Source organism: Syngnathoides biaculeatus, chromosome 13 (genome assembly GCF_019802595.1).
Source record: "Syngnathoides biaculeatus isolate LvHL_M chromosome 13, ASM1980259v1, whole genome shotgun sequence".
Taxonomy (NCBI): Eukaryota; Metazoa; Chordata; class Actinopteri; order Syngnathiformes; family Syngnathidae; genus Syngnathoides; species Syngnathoides biaculeatus.
The window spans coordinates 14,791,836-14,802,279 of record NC_084652.1 but is presented as its reverse complement, the minus strand read 5'-3'; the positions used below and the strand labels follow the sequence as shown (position 1 = coordinate 14,802,279).

The 10,444-nt window shown below is 42.1% G+C and overlaps 1 protein-coding gene across 1 annotated transcript in view; it reads left to right on the top strand.

Moving 5' to 3' along the window:
* The first annotated feature begins 246 nt into the window (after window positions 1-246).
* ephb3a (eph receptor B3a) overlaps window positions 247-10,444 on the top strand; it is a 51,428-nt gene continuing 41,230 nt past the window's right edge. Inside the window, exons 1-2 of the mRNA XM_061839667.1 lie at window positions 247-441; window positions 3,852-4,524. Coding sequence (XP_061695651.1) covers window positions 385-441; window positions 3,852-4,524 — 730 coding nt within the window. The 5' untranslated portion in view covers window positions 247-384. The remainder of the gene's footprint in view (window positions 442-3,851; window positions 4,525-10,444) is intronic.

Here is a 10,444-nt window from a genome sequence, read left to right as displayed (position 1 = left end):
CTTTCTTACCTGTGGAATGTTTTCTCACAGCCACGAAACTGGCGATTAATGCGCTGATCAGCATGATTGTTTTGGGAGTATCAAGATGCCGGATGGTGACTTCAGTTTTGGTGGCCAATGAGCCAGCCAATGTTTTTTTTGTTTTGTTTTTTTTTTTTTTTTTTTAAGATCAGTGGTCTCCACACAACTGCAAGAGAAGTTCAAACTCTTCCACCTCATCAAATTGGAGTCTTCAAGCTATTTCTTTCTTTGACATTTCAGCTTGGCACATTTCTGAGGGAATTGTATTTTCTACTTATATTGCCTTCACTTTGTAAACTGTGAATTAATTAACGTGTGGCATTTATTGACGAATGTGTCTTTCCTGATTTTACAGAAACTCTGATGGACAGTCGCTGGGCTACCACAGAGCTGGCGTGGACGACATTCCCAGAGAGTGGGGTGAGCATATGGTTGTCTGTGTTCCGTTGCCCCAACCACTCCGTTTGTTCCCCCCTTTAAGAACATTTGTTCCATTTGCTCATTAAGAGAGCCCCAAGTGTCTTGAGCAGCACGTCTCCTACTGTTTTATTTCTTTGTTTTTGCAGCGTGTGTTTGCTTTTCTGGGATACTAAAAACGCAAATCAGAAACACGCTGTGTGACATTGTGGGGGAAGCAACTGCAGAGTTTCAGGATTAAAAACGGGTGATGGGTGTGGAGGGGGGGAGCTCAAAGCTTGATGAGCCACACACAATCTGCGCATCGTGTTCTCTAAACAAACCACTGTGCAAACATGCAGATAAACCACAACAAATCCCAACACTGTGTAAGAACCGCTAGGAAGAATTGGTCAGGGGAGAAATGTTTCTCTGATTTTCCTCATAATTCTAACATCAATTTAACATAACTACCATGTGTACCAATGCAAGCATCAGGATTTAAAAAGTTGTGAATGTTACTGTAGCAGCAATTCAGTTTTTTATGTGTGAATAAATATTTTCAGTAAAAATGTTCTTCCAGGAGAAAAAGCCATTATTTTATCGGGATAAAAATGTATTTTGTTGGGATAAGAATTCACAATCTTATAATAATGAAAATGTATTTTTTTCTGACAAGAATAACATCAAATTTTTCCAAGATAAAGTAATAATATGATGATGTTAAAGGCAATGATTAGAAAGGGGTGAAAGTTCATCCATCCATCTATTTTCCAAACAGCTTTTCCTCATTAGGGTTGCGGCCACGCACCGGAGCCAATCCCAACGATCTTTGGATGACCCTGAACTGGTCGCAAGCCAATCGCAGTGCACATAGAAACAAGCAACCATACTCACCTGCATTTACTCCTACGGGCGATTTAGAGTCTTCAATTAACCTATCAGGAATGTTTTTGGAATGTGAGAAGAAGGCACAAGCAGAACAGGCAAACACGACACGGGCCGGATTTGAACCTCAGAACTGTAAGCCACTTCGTTCCGTCACACTAAATTGTCCTTAGATGTGAGTATGAGTGTGAATGGTTGTTTGTGTGTGTGTGTGTGCCCTGCGGTTGGCTGGCGACCGCTCCAGGGTGAAATTGAACAACATCCATTTTACCCGTCACCCTAATGAGGCTTCACGGTATCTTTTTTTTTTTTTTAACATAATACAACATAATATTTTTTTTCAAATTATTTCATGGTTCCCCAAGCGACAGCCAGGAACTCCAGTTTGAGAACCACTACTCTAAACAAACCAATGTGCGAGCATGCAGATAACCCGGAGCAAATCCCCGCAGTTTTTAAGAACCGCCAGGAAGCATGGAGTGGCTGATAATTGAAATCCGAGAGCGCATTAGAGTAAAAAATGAATGGGTTCTGTTGGTATCCCCTGTATGAGTGCTGGGAAAATGAAGCAACATGAATTTGACCCGAGGGCTAACAGCCTGACAGACCTCCCCCCCACTCCTGGCCAGTGTCATTTGTCTTCGCTACGTGAGCGCAAAGTCAGTCAATGGAAATGCTGGGTTACCATGGAAACGATCTCGGGCAGCACAGCCTCCTTCCTTTATTTTGGCTAAAAAGGGCCGAGTCGGAGTGTCCTGGTATCCATAAAGTCCAACGTGGCAGCTCCCCGTACGTTAGGGACCCGCAATTATCATATTTGTCAGGTAGTCCATCAACGTGCCGCTGGTGATTTATGACGCCAAATGCTGACTCCTGGGCTCATCGCGTGGGAATAAATTGCTCAGCACCTCAAAGACGTGAGATGACTTATGCAGTATTTTCTTGCTGTGGAAATGATCAACTTCTTCAAACTCATTTGTTATGGAAACGAAGTGTTTGGTCCAACAGGGAATTGGCGGGGTAAAAAAATATATATATAAAATAAAAGAATAGATTGACTGCGATGAGGTGGTTGCTTAATGGACTATGTATTTATTGACTAACTGGGCCATTAATCAGACTGTAATGTTAGCTAGCAAACATTAATATGCAGAAGACCAACTTACGTACAAACCTATTTATCAACTTTCGTCAACGTTGACAGACCGAATCATAAAGTATTAAACACATAGGAATACTTTATCTTGTAGCACAGCAATTCCTAAATAATAAGCAGATGATTGATGTGAAGAGCCATAATATGAGCATTGGGCAGTTGAGAAAATATACTGTATTTTCGGTGAGGTCAGCAATCACAGCAATATTTGAGCACGCACACTGGAGCGACACATGTAGACAGACAATATAACAATTCAGACATGAATTATTTGCCCTGCGCAAAGACCAACTCATATTATTATTATTATCTCCATGTTTGTCCATATTACACTGCTTCCAGGTAGTCAAGGCACACACAGAAGGAGAACCCCAATTACCATTAAACTGAAGAAAAAACTGTTTAATTATGTCTTTACTGTTTATAAAAAAGTACTACGTTATAGCATACCTTTCGACTTAAGACATGTTACACATTTGAAGGTGACGCTGGACCAGATTAGAGTATTGCAGTATTGGCCTTTCCATTAATTTCAATGTCAAAAGAGGATTTGAGAAGTGTTTGACGCTATGAGCGTGATCATGGAATGAATTAAACTGCTATCTCATGGCACCATTATGTTTAACGTACAGGCAAAGGTCATGGACAGGTCAAATTTGACCCGTTTGATGGGAATCTTAAAATATGTGTTCTGTATTACACAACCCAAAATGTACCCTGGAGTTCATTTAAAATTGCCCATATATATAAATATATATAAATATAAACGGGGTGTCACACAGTAAAACTTATTTATTACAATAGCAAATGAAAAAAAAAAAACTTTGTGGAGACCCTGGAAAACATACAAATGTTCCTACAAATGCAGGAACTACAATCGTGTTATAAAAGCAAAACAAGCTTGTTTTATACAACTGATGATCTGTCCCAGACCGTGTTTGTCAAATAGCCGCCGTCTGTGGAAATGTGTTTTAATGAGAAAATGTGTTTTGTATGAATGGTCTGCATGTAATGAATAGAATTTGCAGACTGATTGTTGCAATTCACATCTTTTTTTTTTTTTTTTTTGCTGCAAATTATTCCTCACAGCCCGTACCCGACACAATGTGGGATGTGCCTTTTTATATCAGATGTCATTTCTCACTTTCGAATGCGCTCATGCTTCAGTGCTTTGTATTAGGCAGCTCTATGTTTAATACGACTCGGTATTAATTAAAACATAACAGATAAGCGCCTATCTGCCGTGGCTCAGTTGTCGCCAAATGAGAAATAGACCCGTTGCCCAATTTGAAAAAAAAAAAAACTCTATTAAACGTGCACCATGTCATCATCGAACGTCTCCCTGCCTTCCTTTTTCACGCTTAATGTGTGTTTTTTTTTAATCCCGCAGTGGGAGGAAGTAAGCGGCTATGATGACTCCATGAGTCCCATCAGAACCTACCAGGTGTGTAATGTCCGACAGCCCAACCAGAACAATTGGCTCAGGACGGACTATATCCCCCGCAGGGGTGTTCTTCGCGTCTACGTGGAGCTCAAGTTCTCTGTGCGCGACTGCGCCAGCATCCCCAACATCCCCGGCTCCTGTAAAGAGACTTTTAATCTGTTTTACTATGAATCTGAGGGGGACACGGCCACAGACACCAGCCCCCTGTGGAGGGAAAACCCTTATGTGAAAGTGGATACTATAGCCCCCGATGAGAGCTTCTCTCTACTGGAAGCTGGCAGGATCAACACCAAAGTGCGCAGCTTCGGCCCCCTGTCCAAGTCTGGCTTCTTCTTGGCCTTCCAGGACCTCGGAGCGTGCATGTCTCTCATCTCGGTCCGGGTCTTCTTCAAAAAGTGCTCCACGACCATCGCTAATTTCGCAGTCTTCCCTGAGACGGCGACGGGCGCCGAAGCGACTTCGTTAGTCATCGCTCCCGGGGCTTGCGTGACAAATGCCATGGAGATGTCCGTCCCGCTGAAGCTCTACTGCAATGGCGACGGAGAGTGGATGGTTCCGGTGGGGGCTTGTACTTGCGTCGCCGGTTACGAGCCCTCCGCCGATCACACCCAATGCCAAGGTATGTGGATTTAACCCTGACGTGAGGTTTCATGTTGGTTTTCAGAGTTGCAGTCTGTGTTTTAGCCTTTCGGACAAAAATGCACATTTGTTTCAGTCATTTCCATATTGTTTTAGTTGAGGAAAACTCAAAAGGATTTTACAGAAACTCTGTAAAAACGTTTTCATCATTAATCATCATGTATTTCAAGTTCATTACATGATTTTTTTCCATCTATCTATCTATCGATCTATCTATCTATCTATCTATATATCTATCTATCTATATCTATCTATCTATCGATCTATCTATCTATATATCTATCTATCTATATATCTATCTATCTATCTATCTACTATCTATCTATCTATCTATCTATCTATCTATCTATCTATATATCTATCTATCTATCTATCTATATATCTATCTATCTATCTATCTATCTATATATCTATCTATCTATCTATCTATCTATCTATCTATCTATCTATCTATCTATCTATCTATCTATCTATCTATCTATCTATCTATCTATCTATCTATCCATTTTTGTCATTCTGTATCGATAAGAAGAATGCAGAGGTGGTGAGTCACAGCTGAGGTCTGTGTGGATGTAATTCTACTTCCCACCTACCTACCTCTCTTCAACCCTTCCTACCTTCCCATTGCTAATGTCATAGTTCTTCTTTGGAAAGCACACTGTTCACAGCAGCCAAGTAGTGCACTCCATTATGCCTCGGCTGCTTCAAAGACATGATTAAACAGCAATTATTTATATATATATATATATATATATATATATATATTATATATATATATATATATATATATATATATATATATACACACACACAAAGCACACGCCCACACACATAGACACACACATGCTTTCCGAGTCGCTTATCCTCACAAGGGTCATGTGAGTACTGGATCCAATCCTAGCTATCCTCGGGCAGTTCAAACTGGTTGTCAGCCATTCGCAAGGCACATTTAAACAAATGACCAGCCGCACTCACAATCACACTTAGGGGCAATTTTGAGTGTCCAATTAACGTTGCATGTTTTTGGGATGTGGGAGGAATCCGGAGCGTCCGGAGAAAACCCACGCAGGCACGGGGAGAACATGCAAACCAATTCAATTGAGTGAAATTAGATAATTTCCCGCCATGGGACAGGGTTTGCTAATTAGACTAAACTAGTTTTGAGTGGATGTTGTGCACTCCATTTTGCCTCAATTGCTTCAAGTCATGATTAACCAAAAATGAATTAACCCAGATCCAGTGAAGCCTCACCGATCAACTAATCGATGATTACTGTATGCTCCTTGCCAGTATCTAATATGACACGTGAACCTTTATTTCACCAAAGCTGCTTAATATTTCCCCCTGCAAGTCTCCCCTGTTTGTGCCCTGCCGGCATGTATTGTGGGGCTCCTGAATGGAGGTGAAGGAGGGTGGAGGAGAGGATGAATTAATGACGTGTTGCCGAGAGGAGCGGCATACAAATACAGTAAGAGCAGGACAGGAGGGAGGGAAAAGAAAGATAGCGGTGCGGGAACGAGAGCCAGTAGAGGGGAAAAATGCAGATAACGGCAGCGGATAGAAGTTTGAAGTCCACAGACGAATGGGAGAGATATTGACAGACGAGAGAATGTGCGAATTGCCAAAGATGGGACAGAAACAGCCGCCAAGAGCGAACAAATGAAAAACGTGGTGGAAGGGGTTGGGGGGGGGGGGTGTAAATGCTCTGGGATAGACAAGCATTACCGTCCCTCTCACCTGGCTTGAGAAATGGTGTCAAACATGCGAAGAAGATATTTGTCGTGGCCATTTGGCGGCTCAAGGTTAAAAGCTTGGCGCCGCCGCCTGATAAAAAGCTCTCAGGGCCTCAGCCAAGGGTTGGGATGAGGAAGTGTCGTTTCCTCTGCTGCCTCCCGTGAGTGAATCTACGGGCGGCCTTGCTCATTAACACCCTTCGGAGCAACGTGAGCCGACACGACAGCGCTAGCATTAATCACACAGACGTTTTAGTTGTTGCCTCAGTGTGGACGACGCTTTCGAGACAAACCACGACACAAACGTTTTGGGCCGGGGGAACATTTTCCAGGCACCCCTTCATAATCCTGGTGCTAAATAAACATCCCAATGTATCTGCTTTGTTTAGCGTTTTGGGGGTTCAGAGAGGGCAGGGACGCCACACCTCACATGCACAGAAATAAAAGTTTAACATAAAAATGCATGTTGTACATTTGTGCCTGAGTACACTCAAGTCAACTCTCTTCTTTGAAATGAATGAAAATGCCATTTATCTGTTTCTGCCTCCACCCAAAAAACAAAACCAAAAATGTTTCCAATGTATTTTTCAATCAGGAAATTAGCGCGCTATAATTTTCTTCCATATTAAAACCAATGAATAACATTGTTAAATATAATGTAAAGAATTAAAGTTTGTGCATCTTCATTAATAATGGCTAATATCACAAAAAGCCGTAAAGCGGATCAGCAGTACGTTTTTTAATTTTAGTTTTTTCAATCTTGGAATAAACCATACATGAATGTGCAGGAAAATAAAACATTAAAAACAAACAGTGATACATTTTGTAAATATAAATGTCAAGTTTTTGCTTTTATAATTAAACCGTTTATTGTGGAAAACATACCTTTATTCTTAAAAAAAAAAAAGATTATATTCTCAAGAGAATACACCTTTTGTTCTTGGGAAAAAAAACAACTCCTGTAATAAAAAACCCCAACCTCATTCCAGCAGGGATGTCAGATTTATGTAATGCTTCGCTACAATCATCATGCTATTATCCCTTCAACACTCACGTAGGGAAGATTAATTAATATGGCATAACATACTCTTTATTAGTCCCCAGAGGGGAAATACAGGTGTAACAGCAGTTTTTAAAAAAAATGTAATAATAATAATAATAATGATGCATAAAAGAGTCTGTTTGATGCAAAACTATACATCTTTGAAAACATCAGACCAGTGGTTGACATTGAAATGTTCCTGCAGCACCTCTGCTTTGTCTTCTCGTCACACTGTCACTGTCCTTATAATGGCTGCCTGCTTTTCCACCTGCAACCCGTGGAAGGTCTCAAGATGTATGAAATGGTGATTCTGATTCGCAAGATGAAGGAGAGAAGAAAAGTCACACGGTCGCATAACATAAGCCGACAAGAGGCCTGATTTTGATTCCCAGTCATTGCACAGTCCACATTTTACTTGAATTTGTCACTAGATGAGCGCTCGGAACATGATTGAAGTCGCAGCTGAGCAGTACGGGGGGCACCGGGAACTGCGACTGTAATCTTAAAATTTAATCTTGGGTTGATATGAGTTTTTGCAGTGTGCTCTACAAGTCACGGGGAAGGCAACTAAGTGGAGAGAGCAACAATCGGGTAGAGGAAACATGGAAAAGTGGGGGTTAATGGATTGAAGTCAGACGGTGGGGTGATTCAGCAGATTCTCAAAAGAGGCCACGGAAATTGAAAAACAAATAACTGAGAAACATAAATCAGGACAGATAGTGTGGAACCTGAAAGCCTGTCGGGAGGCAGAAATTCTGCACTGTCATCCTATTGACTTTAGTTTCTTTTATTGCGCCATTTTCGAGCTACAACGAGAGGCTGTTAACGGCACGGATCATTCTAAAAGACCCATTGTTGAGAATTCGGCTGGAGCTTGAGTTCAGACTGAAAAAGCTCTTAGGCCGACCAGTTAATCATTCATTCCCTCACAGGTTGGGTTTTTATGAGCCCTCACGCTGACAGGACAGATGTTTTCCAGAGACCCCACTTTTACACCACCGCTGCGGAATGTGGCAAACGGGGCTCCCGAGGCTGATTCCTCCACGTTTTTTTACCACTAATCCCCTTTATCAGAATCCTTCTTTAGTCTTGTCTTAAGGTGGTTTATCCTTACCCTTCAATATTAGCTAGCCTCGTTTTAAGATCAAAGATGACCCTACGGACTGTTTCAGTTTTCCAAATGACATTACGTGCATTTTTTTGCTTTTTTTTTTACATGTAGCACCACTTGTAAACAAACCCTCCATTGCCATTTTATCAATGCGGAGTGACTGAGAGATGTGGTAATAATTCAGACAGTCATCGAAGGACTGACTTTTCTGTTGCTTGGATTAATGGCACAGGTGTGTTCATTTAATGGTGAAATTCCTTGTGTGCAGTAGCGCTGACGTTAGCTAGCAGGCTAGTCACTTTATTTTTGACAAATGGCTACACATGCCTGATTTTGGCACAGTCAGCATGGGATCGATTCCTGCTCAGTGATGGTGTCGATATATGCTCTGCGACTGACTGGCGACCAATTCAGGGTGTAGTCCGCCTTTCAGTTGAAGTTAGATGGGTTAGGCTCTAGCATTCCGGTGCCACTTGGAGGATAAGCAGCTTGGAAAATGGATAAGCAGCTTGGAAAATGGATGAATGGTAACTCAAATAAACATTTTATTCACCACGTACCTGTGGGAAAATGCCTTCCACAAACGTAGTGATGATTTGCTTCTTTTAGACGTGGCTACTCCACCTCTAGGCGGTGAGGGATGTAAACTGAGTATACATTTTCTGATGGTGGCTATTTGACCATAGTTTGAGCAAAGCTCCTGAAGCTCAACGAAACACCAGAACCGTCATCTGACCTCAGCCATATGGAGTGGAATTATTACAACCCAACAGGCAGTAACTTTCATATTTTTGATCATCTTATACTGCGATTGACTGGGGGCCGGTTCAGGGCATAGCCCGCCTCTCGCCCAAAGAGAGTCAGGATAGGCTCCAGCACACCCGCGACTCTAGTGAGGATAAATGGTACAGAAAACCGATGGATGGATAATCTTGCCTCCTCTATTAATGAAGCACTGACGTGCGTTATCATCCTGTTAAACTTACCCAATAGCAAATATAACCAGCTGCAAATTCAGGCCTGATAATTTAAGGTATCAATATCCACAAAACACTTGAATGGTCAATTACGAGCTGTAGCACTGAAGCATCTCTCAAATTGATAAAGCACCATAACGGGAGCTGTTTAAGGGCTCAACGTTGGGTACGTGCAACACACAAACACGTGTCCACGCACACACACACACACACCACACACACACACACATTGATAACCTCCTCATCGATGCAACCTTCCACTCAGATTGAAATTTCTCACTGAGGTCATTTTCAAAAGCAAGCTTAATCACATGGGCCTTGCGTCTGGGCAGCTACCTCGTGGGTGCTCAGAGGGGGAAATAAAAGCTTTCACACGTTGCCGTGGAAACTCTTCAAGTGAAACTTTTTTTTTTCCAGTAAGGCCATCAGGTTGCAAATTAGGTTCCTAACATAATCACAGCATTGTTCCTTTACATTTTTAATGTCTTGGTGATAAAGAATTCAGCATTGATGAGTATTTCTCAACACAAACTAACAGCTACTCTGATAAAATACAATACATCCATCCATTTTTCTGAGCCACTTATCCTCACAAGGGTCGCGGGAGTGCTGTAGCCAATCCCAATTGTCTTTGGGCAGGAGGGAGGGTACACCCTGAACTTGTTACCAGCCAATCGCAGGGCACATAGAGACAAACAATTGCACTCACAATCACACCTAAGGGCAATTTAGTGTTTCCAATGAATGCATGTTTTTGGGATGTGGGAGGAAACCCGAGTGACTGGAGAAAACCCATGCGAGAACATGCAAACGCCACACAGGCGGGGCTGGGATTTGAACCACGGTCCTCAGAACTGTGAGCCCAACACTTTAATCAGTTGCTCCACCGTGCTACCAAATAGAATGCAATCTTTTAGAGATCTTTGCCTCAAGTGGGAGAGCAGGGCCCTCAATGGTGCGTCCATGGCGCAGGGTGCGTCTGTTACCCCATTTGTCTGTGATTGGTTGTTTTCGCACGTCCATAGTGATGGATGTGT